This window comes from Lepisosteus platostomus, chromosome 20, assembly GCF_059453375.1.
Source record: "Lepisosteus platostomus isolate fLepPlt1 chromosome 20, fLepPlt1.hap1, whole genome shotgun sequence".
NCBI lineage: Eukaryota > Metazoa > Chordata > Actinopteri > Semionotiformes > Lepisosteidae > Lepisosteus > Lepisosteus platostomus.
In genome coordinates, this window is record NC_142630.1 from 7,525,124 (window position 1) to 7,543,773 (window position 18,650).

Genomic DNA, 18,650 nt, shown 5'->3' on the forward strand with positions numbered 1-18,650 from the left:
AGTAGAGTTGGTGGAGCTACCCTAGAAGAATTTGTTAGATTTCTTAAGCCTGCACTGAAGACTCTTACCAGTTTGTACAAGTATGCAGAGAAAAATCCATCATTTATATACTGTACATATTTTGTTGTAAATGGATTGGGAGTATTAGGTGGTAGAATGGTAGAATTTTAAATGTGGGCTACCCAGTTGAAAAGATTATTTCTGCCTGGATGTGCAGATAGAAGAAGTGTGCATCTCAATGGAAAGTAGTTGCTTGCAGGCTCAGAGGAGAATTGGTACCATGACGTTTCTCTGTCAAGACAGTGGAATCTCCTTGACAACCATATGAAGAAGGCTCTCCCTATCCCAAATCCATAACTCCTAAGGCAAAATAATTGCTTGGTATTTAGAGTCTGCCATGAGCTGCTGTGTATTTAGTGGTTAAAGTGCTGGATTGTAAAATATTCGGTTTGGAGTTGGTGGGATGGAGTGGAGTGTTTTCAGTGGTGAACTGTACTGTGGACTATATTTGACATGAGTTGTTCAGTGGCTAGAATACTCAATTAAAGACTTGAAACCTGTTGTTTTCAGTTACTAAGTTAATGCCGGGCCACAGTTCTGAACAGCAGTGTAAAAGCTAGAAGATTGTTCACTGTTAGGCTTCAGTTTTGAACACAGAGGGCTAGAGCTGATTAGAGGCTGACACAGAGGTACTGTATATCCTGTTCTTGTGTAAGGTCACACAAAATACTTAACATTTTAGTGAAAGTGATAGATTGTGATCTACATGTAGGTGCGAGAAGTCTAACTGCTCAGTTCTGAACGTAGGTGAAGATGAAGTCAAGATCAGTTTAGGACAGTCACAAAGTGGGGCAGAAGGGAATGAGGTAAAGGAAGAACAGCTTTCTTTGAGTACCTCAGGCGTAATTAATGAATCGATGAGTCAATATTCTCTCAGGTGGGACACAGTGTCTGCAAACACTGCAGTGGTCTCTTTCCACTTCCTCTTCTACACTTTAACTGAAATTGAAAGTGAGTCAGGGTGTTTGGGGGACTAATGTGTTTCTCATTAATTTTAAATACCACTCAGCAACTTTTCTAAAGTTCAGGCTTTCAGGAGTGTAGATGTCGTCGCTACAGAACTTAAAACCTTTCACGTTTGTGAGGCCTTTGCTTTTTTTGCCAAAAAGTGGTCAGAAAACTGCCAATAACTGGCCTTGACAACAATTTGCCAGAGCCCTGCCTTACAATCATTAGTTTGAAGTCAATTTTCATTGCATCAGGATGTTCACGTGCTTAAAGTACAAAAAAGTGAAAATTGTGATTTTAAATGATCATTTGACTGAAAATAACAGCTCACTATTATCCTCCCAGTACCTAATTCACAAAGTAATAGAGATCTGTCTGTGCAATCCCACTTCCTTTTATTGGACAGTTTCAGCTTGCCAAAAGTGCCCTTTGCTCTAATAATTCCTAAAACCTGTAAACAGTTTCAAGTAAAAAAGCACTGTACAGTAGACTTGGGCCAGATGTGTTTTTATGCACTCTAACCATTAATTAAAACAGAAAGAAATTTATTGGGTGTTTGTTTTCTTTTTTCATCTTTGCTTATACAGTATGAGGTTTTCATATCCTTGTTTTGTTTTATGGAGATTTATAGATTTACTTTCATTGGAAACTACACAACTAATGTCTGATAACGTTGTGAAGTAAGTAACCTCACAAATCCCAACTGTAACCTATATTTTGGAATGTGGGTTAGGTAACAAATAAAGATTAACACTGAAAGGAACCCTTGCTGGGGTGGCCTGAGGTGCTGCCTGCGTAGAGTTTGTATGTCCTCCCCATGTTCATGTGGGCTTCCTCCCCCACACAAGTGTGCGCTGAAATGGACTGGTGTCCCATCCATGGTGTATCCTGCCTTGTGCCTGTTGCTTACTTGGATAAGCTCCAGTGCCCCTGCACCTCATGATTATTACTGGATAAAGCAGACAGTGAATGGATGAATGAAAACGTTTACTGTGCATGCTAGTAAATTAAAGTTAACCTTATAAAACATCTGTAAGTGATCTGTGCATTCCTTGTTTTCTGAAGAGTGTCTACAGACGACTCTGTAGATACAGTGGTATTGAAAATGTTCACTTCAGGCTCAGATGACATGGAAGAGGACAAAATAAGGTTGTGGTAGGACCCAGAGCACCGACATGTTCCTCGGATTGTGTGTATAGATAACAAAGATGTATGTGAAACAAATCTTAACTGCTTTTCATGCAGTCTCTCATGTGCTACCTATTGGAGGTAAGAGAAAGGTATGTCCTTTGTACTCTTTTGGCAATGCCTTTGGTGGCATTGCTTTTATTTCCAAATGTGGTAAGAGAAGGATACACTTGTTTGACCATGCAATGAAAGCAAAATATCTTCAAGCTAAAAACTGCCGCCACCTACATTAATTGTATCTTGCTTCCAAGTTGCAAGAAAGAATGAATCTAAATATGCTACAAGAATATTGAGGATGCCAGAATACTTGGAGAAAATCCATTTTTTCCAATAAGGATAATATGTAAACTCCATACAGGGACGGCAATGGAGACAGGACTTCAACGTTGTAAGTGACAGTGCTATCCCCTGCTGTACTGTGCAAGTCAAGTCAGAAAGTATGTAGTGTACAATAAATATAATGTCGGAATCCATGGTTTCAATGACCTCATATAAACGATATAAAAAAGCTTTTTGAAAAGCTCTTTGTAGCTCAGAAGCTTTTTGATTTTCTACTTCTGTGAGTCAGTCTAACCCTGACACAGACTGCCATTGCTGGTGATAGGGGGCTGTAATACAGCAGTGCATTTACACACTATTGCTTGCCATTGAAACTAGGAACAGAGTTTTTATTTGTTCTACATTCCTCCTTAACAGAATGGTTACTTTCAGGAAGAGCTTACAATGATTTAGATTATTTACATTCGATGGCAATTTTTATTCCATGTGCTGCCCCTTAATTACACTGTAATTGCAGGACAGCTTTGTGAAGCTGTCTCGTCTGATTAGAAACAGTTTTACGACTGATCTGCTTGACCTTTCTTTCAAAACTTTTAAATTCCAGATTAGTTATGGCTGTGCAGAGTAAGTGCCTAACAAATGGAGGTGTTCCCAATTAAAGGTACTTGCAGATGTTAACTTCTTCATTTGGACTAATTACACATATACAGTACGTTTAGTGCTAAAAACCAACTGTAACTTGATGGATCACCCTAAAAGTTTTACCTGCAATAGTAAGGATGGAACAACACAAAATGAAAAAAAAAATTGTAAGTGTTTGTCTACATTTGACTTTGCATTTGGTAAATAATTATTTGTTGAATGCTGTATATAGCAATTGTGCAATGTTTCATACAGTATAACAATGTGCAGCTGTCATAAAAAATGTGTTAACTGGCAATTCTCAGCTGTGCTCTACAGTACAACCCTCAATGTAACAAACACCTTTGTGTATACTGTAACTTCTCAATGAAACTATGCGTCTGCTATTGGGAGACTAAGTCAACCGTGTAAAGTTCCTCAAAGCCACTTAAACTCGCAGTTAAATGTGAAGAGACAGACAAGACAAGGCTGTAAGATAATTCAGTAAGGTGATATTAAGAAAACTACAGTATTGCTTTCAATAAAGCTCTGGGTATGAGCAATAACAAGGTCTCTGTCTGTTTTATAACCAGTAACAGCACAGAAAGCATGGTTCGAAGCAGTGGGATGACATCCCAGCGTAACTGCGTGTGACGCTGGACAAACTGTCTTGTAATGGCTTAAGGCCTCACTCACTGCCTCCCATGTGACACACTGTTGCCGGGAATGCTCCTGGAACAGCAATTCTCCTTCACTCTCTGTGAGAGGAGCTCTCTCACCGAAGACGGTCTTCAGGCCTGCACACCTGGTCTCCATTATCTCCCTATTTCACAGGCCTGCACCCCCTAACAGGCCGGCCTGGGAATCAGAGCCGTGCTTTCATCTTGCCATCATTAGAGCAGCCTGCTCAGGGTCAGGCCCCAGTCCGACAGGCATTCCAGCAGCAACAGACAACAACTGATTTGAGTTAAGGAAAAGGGAGGAAAAAAAAAAGAAATGAAGAAAACTGGAGTCGGAGTAATATTAATAAGACAAAAGGTCTCAGAACAATTATTGTATTAATAATTCTTCTCTGAACTGGCAGTTTTCCCAAAGCTATGTGAAATATGAAGCCTTGTCTGAAAGGCTCATGTTGAGGACCCCCTCGGCTCCCTGAAACACTGGCACTTATCCTCTATTTTACCTTCCCTGGCTCTACCTTAATTGTGCCCACTGCTTTAAAGCAAGGTCAAGCATTGTGAAATCGCATGGATTCTATTCCAAACAACAAGGATTCAAAGCTACAATTACAGCACTTTATTAATGACAAATCTAGTTGAAGTTTACCTCAGCTTATTGAATTTTAAGCACTACAGATACAACATGTTCCATAAATGAAGAGACATAACATCATGCCAGTAACTGGGACTTCTGCAGAGTGAACCATTTACTAGAGCACCAGCAGGAACACTGGGACCTAGTCCGGTGGAAGAGGGAACATTTTTTTGACTGTCTGAGACAATGTTGAGCAGCACATTATCTATTTTCCAGAGCTGCAGCACACAGAACAGATCAGTAAGGAATTCATTGTGTGAAAAAAAGATCTACATCGGAAGTTGGGTTTTATGATGTTTGAGAGAAATATTGACCTGATGTTTGTTTTTTTTTCATCTGCTCAAAAGGGGTTAATCAAACTTTGGAATATTCTTGATGAAATCCATCAGGGATCCAGCAGAAGGGGTCAGGCTAAAGCTCTGCCTTTTTTAAGGTCTTGCAAGAACACCAATGTTTCTGAACGTTTTGGATTTTAGAAATGTAGTTCAACTCTAGTTTCTGCCCGAATATCAGATGTAATCTGGGGGGGAAAGTGGGTGGAGAGGAGGGGAGGTAACAAGGGAAAGCAACATTCCCGGCACATATTATCCTAATTATGTGGGGGGAACACTGATCACTCTGTTTTTCTCTGCCTGCCGTCACAGGCTAATATTTTTGCCTGCCAGGGCCGATTTCGGCTCAGTTTTGGTCAAAGTCCTTCTGATGGACTTCATTTCCCATTAACGAGAAACAGAAGGTGCTGTGAAAACTGTGACACCTGATCCTTCGTCCGCCCGCTGAACAAGAGTGAGAGGGGGAAGAAATGCGCTGCCGAACGTGAGCGCCTGCCAAGACACACTCCCCACCTCCCCACCTTCCCTGGGGGGGCCGCGGGGGGGTGATGGTCCGCAGAGGGCACTGGAAAGGGAAGAGGGGGTTAGCAGGGCAGGAATGTACTCGGTTTCCATGGGGGAGCTCGGGCCTTTGAAAGGGGTTTAAACACACGGCGTCTCTGCTTATGGAATCGGAGGAATAAGAGAGGTTTGGGGCTGGCTGATGATATTGGCTCCTTGTCCCCCATTACTGAAGCAGGCTTTGGCATTCAAATCTAATTCTTGATCATATACAGTATACTGTGAAATTTGGAGCACCTTGTGATAGTCTATATTAAGTTTCATTGGCCCTGAGTGTACCGATAGACAATGGGGGGAATACATTTCAGTCTGCTCTTCTGCTCTGTAAGGTCTAGCTCAGAACCAAGATCAGCAAGGGGTGGTGCGTTGGCTCTGTGGCTAAGGATCTGCACCTGTGGCTAGAATGTTGTCGGTTCGTAACCCGTAGCCGGCAGAGGAATCCTACTCCGTTCCGCCCCTGAGCAAGGCCCTTAACCCCAACTGCTCCAGGGGCACCGTATAAATGGCTGACCCTGCGCTCTGACCCCAAGCTTCTCTACCTGTCTGTGTGCCTCATGGAGAGCAAGCTGGGGTATGCGAAAAGACAAATTCCTAATACAAGAAATTTTGTATGCCCTATAAAGTGATCTGATCAAAAGTCGTATCAGTCTTTACATTGCACATATGGGCTCTTAGAGGTGATAGACCTTTTAAATGAGTTCATTCTGGTGTTGAATTTAAGACAAAACATTTTTTTTTCTTTTGCATCCCCTTTGCCCAGATCCGTAACCATGCACTTGTATTTTCTTGTCAGGGGTGATGGAATGAATCTGACCTGTCCTTACAGCTCAAACACAGTTCGATCCTGATTGATAGAGGAGGAAAAGAGTGATAACAAATGGGGCTAGAGGGATGGAGAGTAGTGAAAAAAGCAGGTATATAGAACATGAAACACAGACTACATTGTATAAGTTACATATGAACCGTTTACTTCTGCCCATTTTCCACACCTAAAAAAGGTCAATACAAATTTAAACTGTGGTTTGTACAATTATGACGATTTCTAAATTGACATTAATGCAAATTTTGCACTGACGTTCCCTTCAGCTTTATTGAGAATGGTGTTTGCCATTATGAACTAAATGATCATGTAAAATATGTTTTCATCTAGGTTTGGGTTACTGCATCATTCATTGTGGTAATAAACATTTCAACTACTGTTCATGGTAATGGCTCACTGTTTAGGAGAGTAGGATTAGCATTCTGTTGATCAAAAGCATGCTGGGGTGACTATCCTTTTGCAAAATGCAACATATTGTGCAATCAAAAAGGCAAACTATGTTGCAGTTTAACCTCCAGCGTGTGTTCATCATCTTTGTGCGGTAGCAGCTGGCAGTGCTGGTGCCAACTTTGAACAGAAACGAAATTAAACGTTTTTTTGGTAGTCTTCTCTTTCCCCTAAATTAATTTCCCCCTGAATCAGCTACAACAAGAATGACTTATTCTTGAATGACCAACTTCTGCAGTATTACTAGAGTAAATCAGTCTGTATTTCTGGCTCTGCACTCCAGCAGTCTGTTGGTAAGAGAGGCTAACTTTTATTTGGATGTGAAAGTGAGCACAGTAAGAAAAAACACAAATATGTTAATGGCACGAACACTGGGAAAGTCCAAAATAAAATCAATGAATTACTGAGCTGGATCAACCTATAGTAAGTTACACAGGAAGATAAAGATTATGCTGTGCTTGAATTTCCTAGCTGGTGCACTGAAGTGCCCTCGTCAGTGACCGTGGCCTATCTGATTGAGTGAGGACGTGTGTGTGAGGGCTGATAATTAGATGTGGTCCTGTATCCTAAAGTCAGGTCTTTACCTTGAGGCCAGGAAAGCTCAAAAGAAGAATCCCTTTACTGAAGGCCACAGTATACTGAGGCGATAACCCAATTTCACACTCTGTGACTTGGAGGAACTGGCAGAATGCATGCCCTGAGAGTAGGTGCCATCTGGTATAGAGTTAAAAGGAAGCTGCCTGGCTTTTCACACTGATCCTATTAGGACTCTCTTAATTCCTTCGGGATGTAACGTTGTGTGTTAATTGGCTCAGCATGGCCAATGAATCTGGCTCTGTTGCTACCAGGAAGGGTGGATCGCCCCTTGGGGTCAAGGAAAGGAGGTTTTTTTTGTTTCATGTCATGTATAAACACTGCGCTCTACCCAACGACCTCCTCAAACCACTCTTTTTACAAGGAAAGCTGCTGATCTAGTTTATTCACTCCACTGGCAAAATCTACTGGGAGAAGGAGGGAGAAAATCAAACTGACAATTTTTTTTTAAATTAGTTGAAAGGTGTGTTTCTAAACAGAGGGTGACATTATTTTTTCTGATCCTGCTGTGCATATATTCATTCATTTCTTTACGGAATATCATTTTACACAGCAAGGGTAACATCTACTGCTTTAATCAGTTCCATAAAGATTCTGCATACAAAGGTCAAGCAATTGCTTGAAAGCAAACACAGATGCATTTCACTATATCTTAAAAGTTTTACACATACTCCTCAATTCTACACCTTCAAAATTCTTCTTCCTCTGAAGACAATTTGCAGCAAATGTGCCGAGCATTTTAGGAAAATGTCTTAATAAGGAACTTTAAAAAATAGTGAATGGCAGCCACTTTTGACTTACAGATGTCAAGTTAAAAACTAATAAAATTGCAGAACTATTTAAATGGATTTATTGTGCCCTAGATTACATGTAATTTCCTTCTAAGTGGTCTTAGAAGATGGGCAAAGGTTTCCATATGTATATCATATCAATACAGCAAAAATAATTAAACCACATTCTGTAGAAGGACGGAAGATCACCCACAAAATGTCACCATGCAACAATGAATATGATCTTGCCCCTTTGTGAAAACAAATTCTCCATAGGCTTGTATAGTACATTTTTCTTTTCAGTACATAAGGTTCTGATCTCTGCTGGGGAGATCTGACGTAAATCCTAACCCCTGCCATGATTTTGTGCAAAAATCACAAAAGAGAATTTATGGAGCATTAAAGTCAAATACACACTGCATGACTAAAGGGAAGCTACAATACAAAACCTGTTGATGGATATTCCTCATATATGGAGGAAAAACAACACTACCACTCAATACTAACAGCAATAAACACAAATAAGCTGCAAGATCCGAGTACTAAGATCAAAGTTACTGCCACGTTTTGAGACCCCAGGTGAAATATAGGTGGCAGCTCAAACAGTGACCATTCAGACAGTCTAAACTGGCCTCCCAGGAAGCTTCTGGGTTTCCCTCCGGGCACGAAGCAATGCCCAGGAGGAGCCACTAGGCTAGAGAATGACTTCAGCATGTCGATTCATCACAGGCTGCGCAGTCTGATAGGAGCCTACATTTAACAAAAGCTGTGCTTTCCCTACTCGTATCAGACCCTATGTATCAAAATATCCAAAAGAACCGAGAAAATACAGTATGCAGTCGCTAGTCTGAAATGAAATGTGAAGGTTAAAATGAAAACACCATATTCTTCTAATTCCTAAAACACACTGTTTGGCTCATTAGAAGAGAGCATCTTTTTCAGTCATTAATTTTTAAAACTTTTTTACTCTTCATTTTTTTCCAGGAATAGTATTTTCGTACAACTCATTTCAAGAACAGAAAAACAACAGTGACGCATATAATAAAGGGTTAATATAAATATGTATTACTTATTAATGTGAGATCATAAGTCTTTTGCATAGAACATAAGGATTTGTTTGAGTTTGAAACCAGCTACCCAGCCAGACTGTTAAAGCCGATAACCTGGCTTCATTCAAGAAATGATTGGATGAGATCTTCAGACCAATTAGTTACTATCAAACAGGCTTGATGGGAAAAATGGCCTCCTCTTGTTTTAATGACTATTGCCCCTAAACACAAGCTCTTTAAAACCAGAAGACTGAAGATAGGTACACCTCTTATGGAAGTATTTCTTCTTACCGTACAGGAGTATCGACCTGTCAAAACAAGGACATTCACCTGTCCTCACACTTAATGATCACACCTCGTTCTCTTTAATAATAATTGCTTACACTTATATTGCACTTTTCTGGACACTCCACACAAAGCACTTTACAGGTAATGGGGACTCCCCTCCACCACCACCAGTGTGTAGCCCCACCTGGATGATGCAACGGCAGTGCGCCAGTATTTTCCCCACACATCAGCTATCAGTGCTGAGGAGAGCAGAGTGATGAAGCCAGATCATAGATGGGGATTATTAGGAGGCCATGATTGGTAAGGGCCAATGGGAAATTTGGCCAAGACGCCGGAGTAATACCCTGGGATTGAGAAATGCCCTGGGATCTATTATGGCCATGGAGAGTCAGGACTTGGGTTTTACATATCCGAAGGATGGTACCTTTTTTTGTCCCTGTCATTATACTGGGGTCATTAGGATCCTCAAAGTCCGCAGGGTGAGCACCCCCTGCTGGCCCCGCTAACACCTCTTTTAGCAGCAAACCTTAGCTTTCCCAGGTCTCCCATCCAAGTACTGACCAGGCTCACACCGGCTGAGCTTCAGTGCGTTGCTAGTTGTGAGTTGCAGGGTGATGTAACTGCTGGCATACATCCACATTAAAGACATGTAGATATAAATACATATATGTTTAGTCTTCGCTATTCACCTGAGCTCCGTAATACACAAGAGCCCTTCTCTGCCATGGACTATTACTTCTCTGCCAACCCAGTAATACCCATAAATACCATAATTTCAATTCAAGTACTCAACATACTGTATTTCAATGTGATACTGGAACACGACACTCACACAGCTTCTGGCAGATACATAAATTATAAACTCAATATTAAAGGCATAATTTGCCAATCAGTTCTAATGTGAAGATATCTATTTTTACATCCCCACTACCCAATTGTGCTCTGAAGAAAACTGGCACTTTACTTACATTACAGTAGACTGTCAGGCTGAGCTGGCTGCTGTCACTCACAGAGCCTCTGGTGGACAGAAAACAAGTTGGTGGCTTTAATGAAAAGGCCTTACAACTGAACACTCCAATACAAGCGATCAAGCACCTGCTGTACTGAGGATGTGGCCCTTATTGTGATAGCAAGACTGAATTAAGAAAGATATTATACATGAACCCTAGTGGACTCTGAGGAGTCGGGTTTAAATCTCATCTCAGTTGTTACACCCTGATTATATGCCTTCATCGCATCTTGGCTGGATTACTGCAATAGCCTTTACAGTGGTCTGCCTACCTGCTCTCTGAACAATCGTTAAAGGGTCCAAAACTCAGCTGCTCGACTTCCAATGCGTTCAAGGCTCCATGACCACGTCACACCAATTCTGACACATCTTCACTTACTCCCCATTACTCAGCGCATTCAGTTCAAAATTTTACTTTTAACTCTTAAAGCTTTACACACCAAATCCCCACAATACTTAGCACCTCTCATTATTCCCTATGGATTGTGCCAAAGCAGGGCTTTATTCTCTGCTGAGGCAAACCTTTTAGTAGCACCCTCTTATAGGTCCATGCGTCTTGGGGACACACGCTTTCAGCCACTCTGAGAACTGTAAACTCTTTTACTGTTTTTAAACCTTGAGACGTAGCTGTTTAATCAAGCTTTTAATTAGCGTTGGCCTTTTCTCCCTTTTCCATGCTTCTTATCTCTTTAAGTTCTGTAATTTGGATTATTTACATTGTAAAAAAATGTCTAAACAATTAGTAAATACGGCTAACTATCCAATAACCTCATAACTCAAATTATGGTCAGACCACCAAGGAGGAGTGCTGAGCACTGGGCCACAAACATGTCCACCATTTCTACCATGAAGCATTCCTCAGCTTCTTAAAACTGTCAGAAGTGAAGAAGTAAAGGGCATATGGATAACCCTGAGATGGCTGTGCAAAGATTTCTACATTGGAAACATTCTTTCTCCCTTGGCTCTTCGATGAACATTTTTAAAAAACTTTTAACTGCAAAACATAGGTGAAGAATAGTGATCACAATGATTTTGCATCTTTAAGATACAATATTCTGGTAATTATGCCAGAAATGTTTCCATTGGATTCCCTATCCTGCAGTCAATCACCAGGAGGTGATTTGCATAGATTCATTACATTCTCATTTAGTATTGCAGGTCAAAGTGAATCAAACAAGGCATCTGGTAAATACTGATCAGCTGTTCTTCAAAGTAAAATAACTGAGGTCAGCAAATACAACAGTGAGGCTTCAGAGTTTTAGGGATTCTGAAAATTAAACTCAATTGTCAGCCACAGATGAGGTTCCCAGGATACAGACACAGACTGACTTTAAGGTATTTAAGGCATTAAAGCATTTTGGGGTTTAACTATTAGAAGGAAGGGTATATACAGTATAAATCCTGTTAAGGTGAGATTTGCAAGAAAGTAACACAGGCACCAAGTCATTTTTGCTCATACTTTTTTTAATGTATCACAATGAGCAAGAAACATACTTGATGAAATATTTTCAAAGGAGTATATTCAATTACCATCTACAATCAACTTAACTAGGACAACAAGGTTTTTGTGACAAAAGTTTCTCTTCTTTAAAAGTTTGGAGTTCCATGTGGTTTTTGTATGTTAGTCTCCATGTAATTTGGTACAGTTTGGAAATCTTCATCATATAATTACAGTAACAAAAAAGCTAACAAGACTACAGTATAGAAAAGACATCAAGAACAACATTTTTGGTTTAACTTGCTCTTTTTTGTACATTGCAAGGCTGTTTTTTTCTACCCTCAGGTGGGCCAACTGGAACCACGGAGCCGTCCTGTGTGAGGCTCAGAGGAGGAATAATTAAAAGACCAAAAAATAAAAGTACAGAATAAACAACCGAGAGAAAATAAACATTGTGGCACCAGGAGTCACAAAAGGATCGGGGCTCCATGTAACAGTTCATCTTTGAAATTGGAGCATGTGGTTGGTTGGTTCGCGTTTCTGAACAGCTTTCTTTAGGAACGAAAACTACAAAACCCTCCCTTCTGCTCCGAAACCAGTTAACGGTGCAATGGGATCGGTTGACTCCAGAAGAAAGCTTGCTGTGCGACAGGAGAGCGCCGTTCGTCGATGACGGAAAGGGAGAGGGGGTAGGCGGTGTGGAAGAAGTGGTGGTGAAGGAGGGGGTTGGACAAAGAGCAACAACGTCCGACGCCAACAAGGGAAAAAAAAGCGACACTGTTCCTCCGGTTCTGGAGCAAGACAAGAAAAATAATAAGGAAATGCAAAGCAGAAGCAATGCTGAAGTGGAGAGCTTGTTGCTCCAACTACCAATGTTCGGCTTTTCCACGTTTCAGTTTTACGTCTCCGTTCGGCTTTACAGTCCATTCCATTCTCTTAATTTTCTTCCGGAAAAGAATGCCTTGATAAGTGAAGCCACGACCACCTGCGTTCGGCTCTCATCCCAGTTTGGTGTGCCCACCAGATTCCAAAGTAGCCTTCTCATTCACCTCATGTGATCTCTCCAAAACTGCCCAAAGTTCTTTTTTTCGTTTTTTTTCATTTTTTTTTTCTTAAACAAAAAGGTTGATGTCTTGTTTTTTTAAATATATCTATATATGTATACATGTTTATTTTCACAGTGGGCAAAAAGATTACCTCTAGAGCAATACCTTGTATTTTCTTGTAAAACGTTCATGAATTATCGCGGATGTCGGCGTGTTGACGTTTCTTTCAAAAGTATCCAGCTGTCTTCTTGTGTCTCGTGCCACAATAAAATATACACTTTTGTGGGGCACAACCTTAAAATTTCCTTTTTTTTGTTTTAAACTGCATAAAGCTTTGGCCACATTCATATATTTAATTTAAAATAAAAACTGCTCAGTGCTTTACTATTATTATTTTCAATATTATTATTTCTTTTTAAAATCTTCACCTCCTTTTTTAATCCAGCTTCGCGGTTCAGTACTTTTGGTGCCTTTTACACTCAAACAATTGTAAAAATAAAATAACATTATGAAACAAACAAAAAAATGAAAAAGGGCTCTTGCAGGAAACACACAGTTCATGCTTCTTGAATCTGGTGCAAAGACCTTGACCTCTTCCTACACAGAAAGGAGCCCAGAACAGAATAAACTTTGGAAACAAGAATTCAAACAGTCTTTTAAAAACACAAAAATATAGGAGACATTATTACACCATAAAGTGGCCAGGTCATAGTATAAAGAATAAAAAAGAAAACTTCAGCAATTCAAATATAAAGCTAGTGTTAAATGTTAATTTTATATGAGAAAAACAATGTAATATACAGAAACCAAATTACACACAAATAGTTATATGAAAAAACATAACTATGAAAAGGAAAAAGTATTAAAGAATAAACTGTACAACATTGGTTTTGTTTTAAAAAACAAACATACAATATGTTAAGAGACCAGAATTTTGGATTATCTGAGGGGTGGCAAACCTACTGACCAAATTAGCCAATTTCTTTTGCGTCTGGAAGTGTTAACACCAAATCACATTGCTCTGAGACATTTATGTCTTATTTCTTTTTAATTCCAAACTTATTCTGAACTGTGGTGTTGCTTAATGCAGGCTGAACTGTACACACTCAAGAACTAAAGGCATGCTGCTTCCAATCGCTTCAGCTGTTCAAATTTCCACATAGCTGTGATTTTGGTGTGAGGGAAGTAAGAAAATGGGGCAAAACCCATTTTTAGTAGTTATTTTTTCTAAGCTACTTATTTGTAAAGGAGAGTGGGGGAGTTCATTGAGCACAACCATAACATTTTCATCCACCAGCTGTGGGAGTGACCTCTTTGGAGTAAAAGGTGTTGACACACCTTTAAATGTTCCAAAATCATTCAGGGACATCTCAAAATACCAGTTTCTATGCTTTGGATCAAAATATTCCTTAGAAGTCTTTTGTCAACAGCTCATATTTGAAAATGGCTTAGAACTGCTCAGAAACCTCGGAAGAGCCCCTAGTTGTTTATTTCCAAGGAGGGAGGCAGACTTACTTGCAAACAGCAACTATTTCCTTCAGTAACTTGTTGGGCATTGAGAGTCATGAAAACAGTCAACTGGAAAAACAGAGATCCGTACCAAGTGTGTAATGTTTTGGTGACCTGTACTTCTTGGTAATCTTTTCAATGGGCTACATCCTTTCTGTTTCTAGAGATTTTAATCTCCCAACACCAGAACTAGACAAGAGGGAGTTTGAGTCCTTATGCTTTGCAAACCAGGATTCTAAATTTACACAACAGCTTACAGTCACCTTGCAAATAACAAAAAAAAAATCAGTCCTTGCTTTTTTTTTAAAAAAGACAAACTCTTCAACGTGGTATTTTGGAATGCACTGTTCTGTACAAACAATATAGATCATTGGCTTTCAACATTGGTTTAAAAATAATAAAATTAAACATAAGGAAAATAGAAAGTCAGCCAAACTGTCCTTTGGAACGTATATTCACAGTCTTCAAAGTTCCGTTTTTGCAACAAGGAAAAAAAAGAAAAAAAAATTGCAGAGGCAGGGAAAATTGGTTTATTGTTTCTGTTTTGTTAAAGCTTAGCCAAAAAGCAAAATGAGCATGCATCTAGGTTTCTTTTCAAAAAACTACATTAGCAGCAAAACTTATGTCTTCAGAGACCAGACCTTATACATTTTCTTAAAAAATGGACTTTTGTGTGTGACAGAAATGAAAATGTCTAGATTAACATAACACATGTGCCCCAAGTTTAACAAAGAGCGTTTTTAACTTCTATCTTACAAACTGCAATGGCTCTATTATGGTGCTACTCCACAATGCTAGGACAAGGGCCCTTTTTTTGGTATTTGGTATTCTTGTTATTTTACGTAAAAAGCCACCTGTCTGCTTGCAAAGAAGCAAAAACGGCAACTCTGATGCTTATTCTTTTATTTTTAAACTTTGTTTTCTCTTCTTTAAAAACAGCAACAAATTCTCAAGTATAAAGAAGCCTCTTTTTCTCATCTTTATGCACCAATGGTGAAAGTGTTTTGTCTTTGGATTTTCTTTTTTTTTGTTTTAAAGCGTGAGAATTATTATTTTTTTTTTCATTTTCATCCATGACAATGAAAAAAAAAGTTCAAAATGAAAGCAAAACAGACTGCAGCCACACTACACGAAGAACAAAGATCTGCTTTTGTAGCACAAGAGGAGGAGTAACCATCTCCAACTCTACAAGTGCAGAGCGAAAAGAAAAAAAAAACGAGAGAATAGAGAGGAAGAGCAAAAGTCAGACAGTGTTAAGTGCACAAAGGTAACACAATTAAATAATTAAATAGTTTCTTCAAAGTTTCACCCCAATATTTCTTTTTCTTTTTTGTCAGTATTCTAGTGACCAAAAAAAAAGAAGAAAATTTTCACTTGTTTCAGTCCCTACAAAATAAAGTATCCCACCATATCAGTGAATGGTGGTAGGGTGAACAAAAGCTGAGGATAAGACAGAAATGAAGTATAGATCAGTACTGCTCCTAAATCTAGCCTATTGGAATGACCAAGACAACATCAAATGAAGCGCTTTTAAGTTGGACGATACAAAAGCTAAATGTACACAAAGTTTTTTTTCAATCTACCATACTGTTTAAATTCATTTCCAATGCAACAATCTACTTAACACCAAAAATGTTCATATCTATCATAAATACAGAAAGTTTTTTTTTTCTTAAAAAAATCTTTTTTTTTTCACCTACAAGTCCGCAACACTCTTTGTGTCTGGGTAAAGTGGGAGTGCTAATTTTCCCCTCTGAAATTATTTAAAATGCTTAAACTCAGCAGATCAGCTACCCTTTTGAATCCCCAGAAAGCTATGCCTTTATAATATTTTCTATTTTTTAATACTTTCTGCCTGTTAAATTAATCATTAAAAAAAAAAACGTTTGTTTTCCTGTTAGGAACAAAAATTAGAAAAGAATGAATTTCTGTAACAGAAAAAAGGTTGTGAGCTGTTGACCTGAGAATAAAATAGACATTACATTATTTTTTTATTTTAGCAAGCCATTGGTATCTGAACGCTTAGATAGCAAGAAAACTGTAAATGTAAGACTATTCTCCCATACAGTACATACTGGCTTTTTATACTGTGCTATTAACTGGGGACAAAAACGTAACCAAGGCAAAACCTGTCTTGCGAAGATTTATTTTGTAGGTAGGGGTTTTTGGGGGGCTATTTGAATATCATCTGAGGCAGTTCTTTGCTATACAGCATTCCACTTCTAACAGTATCCAAAAACTTAACTGCAGTGATCCGTTTATATATATATATTTGTGTTGAAAGAAATGAAAACCAGCATGTTAATATGGGAAAACAATCCACTAACATTTAATTTTTGGTTACAAGCTTTGGAATTGCAGTTAGTCTTTACACATTTTTTTTCTTCTGAAATTGGTTTGTATATTTTTTAAACTTTTTTTAACATCGCTGCTTTTTTTGTTTTTGTATGTGTTTTTTTAAAATTTTTTTAAACATTGTCCATCGTTGAGAGCTCTTTTACAATCGGATGGAGTCCGTCCCTACGCTAGCGAGATTACTACTACAACTACTACTGTCTTTGAGACAGCTGGGCTGCTGTGGCTCCTCTGCTGGCCGGCCCAGCCTGTCTGCAGACTTCTGACTGCTGTCAGAGTCAGACTCGTCGGTAAAGACGTCTGTTGGTATCGAGGTCTGAACCCCTGAGGTGCTCAATGAACTTGAGGTAACCGTTGAAGGTGAGGATACTGGAGGAAAAGAAGAAGAAGAAGAAGTGGCATTGGGCTTCCCAGCTAAAGCTCTGGAGAAAGGGGCCTGGGACCAGGGTTTGCCAGCGGTTGTGGCGTGTGGCGGGGTGGTGGAGGAGGAGGAGCACGAGGATGAAGACACAGAAGAGGACGGCGTGGTAGCTGTTGTCGTGGGCGGGGGAGGGGGGCTGTTGTTAGAGTGAGCGGCAGACTGCGAGGTAGATGCGGTGTTAGGATCGGGGAAGCAGGCTGAAGAGTGAGGTAATAAACTAGTAGCGTGCTCTTTGGCATTTCTGGCTGATCGCTTGATTGTTCTGTGTTTGTGCAAGGCTGACTCCAGGTGTTGACTCAGGGCTTCGTCCCCTTCCAGCGTGGTTTCGCAGGCCAGGCAGTCGAAGAGACTGCCCTCCCCTGCGCCGCCGCCGCCGCTGGGGATCCGAAGCAACATCTCTTGCAGGTTCGCCACAGACTGACCGAAAAAGCAGATCGATTTCAGATGGCTGACGGCTGCCTCTTCTTTGCTGAAGACGGCCTGACACTTACGGCACGCCAGCCGGTACTGCACCTTGGGGACGATGTACTGGTCGAGAAGGGGGTCCGCGCTTTTGCTTTCCATCTCGTGCTGCTCGGAGGGGGGGTTCTGGTGGGAAGAGGAGGAAGAGGAAGAAGAAGAGGAGGAGGAAGAGGACTCGCAGGAGGGAGTGCCTTTCTGCTCTTCAGCTTTCGCTGGATCTTTGGCAGGTTCTTTGTGGTCTGGGGCCCCCGGGGGTAGAGGGGGAACTGGAGTTTGGCTTACTTTGGGTTGCTGGAGCTGCTGAAGTTGCTGCTGCTGCTGCTGCTGCTGCTGCTTCTGTTGCTGCTGCTGGAGCTGCCGCTGCTGCTGCTGAAGTGCCTCCTGCAGGCTCTGCTGATATTGCTGGTAGTGCTGGAGCAGGGATCCTGGGGACAGTCCCATCAGAGCTTGTGACAGAGCAGGATTGTATGGGAATAGGCCTTCCATACCATACATTGGCTGTAAGTAGCCACCCTGAAGAGCTCCGGGTATCTGGGGGGCATAGTATGGCGAGAAGCCTGGCATGAAGTAGGGCAGGAACTGGCTGGTGAGCAGAGTTGTGGGGTCTGATGCTAGGGCAGCCTGCAGGGCTTGGAGCTGGGCAGGATCCACCACGTACTCCATGCCAGGCGTCGGCATGGAAGTGGCGGGGACAGCGGTGTCCGGCTTCTCTTTCTTAGCGCTGGCAGCAGCAGCGGGGGGAGCTGGGGTGCTCGTTGCTGAGGACGGCGTAGGGGTCTGCTCCGGCTTCTCCTTGGGCTTCTCCTTGTCTCTGCCCCTTTCCGTGTCACGCTCTTTGGGGGGTTCGGGCCGAGGGCCCAGCGGGGTGGCTGCTGAGGTGGGCGCAGGGTGCGGGGTAGAGGTGCTGGCCTGGGCTGGGTTGGGCGAGGCCAGGGAGGAGGAGGGAGGCTTGTTGGGTAGTCCAGATGTTGGGAGGCTGGGTGAGGGGACACTGGCACCAGGCATACTCAGAAGGTTTGGAGGTTTTGGAGGCGTTAAAGCTGCAAGACAAGAAGAGTGATGAGGCTCAACAGAGAAAGTACAATTAGTAGGCCGCTGTCCTGAAAAGCACTGTGGAAGTCACTATTATATAGCTCAGG

At 40.9% G+C, this 18,650-nt stretch overlaps 1 protein-coding gene across 9 annotated transcripts in view; it reads right to left on the bottom strand.

Moving 5' to 3' along the window:
* Window positions 1–11,726: 11,726 nt before the first annotated feature.
* The window catches only part of zfhx3b (zinc finger homeobox 3b), a 371,071-nt gene continuing 364,147 nt past the window's right edge, over window positions 11,727–18,650 (bottom strand). For all 9 annotated transcript variants that reach the window (XM_088614170.1, XM_088614175.1, XM_088614174.1 and 6 more), the window contains one exon: window positions 11,727–18,551. In XM_088614170.1, coding sequence (XP_088470296.1) covers window positions 16,771–18,551 — 1,781 coding nt within the window. In that variant the 3' untranslated portion in view covers window positions 11,727–16,770. The remainder of the gene's footprint in view (window positions 18,552–18,650) is intronic.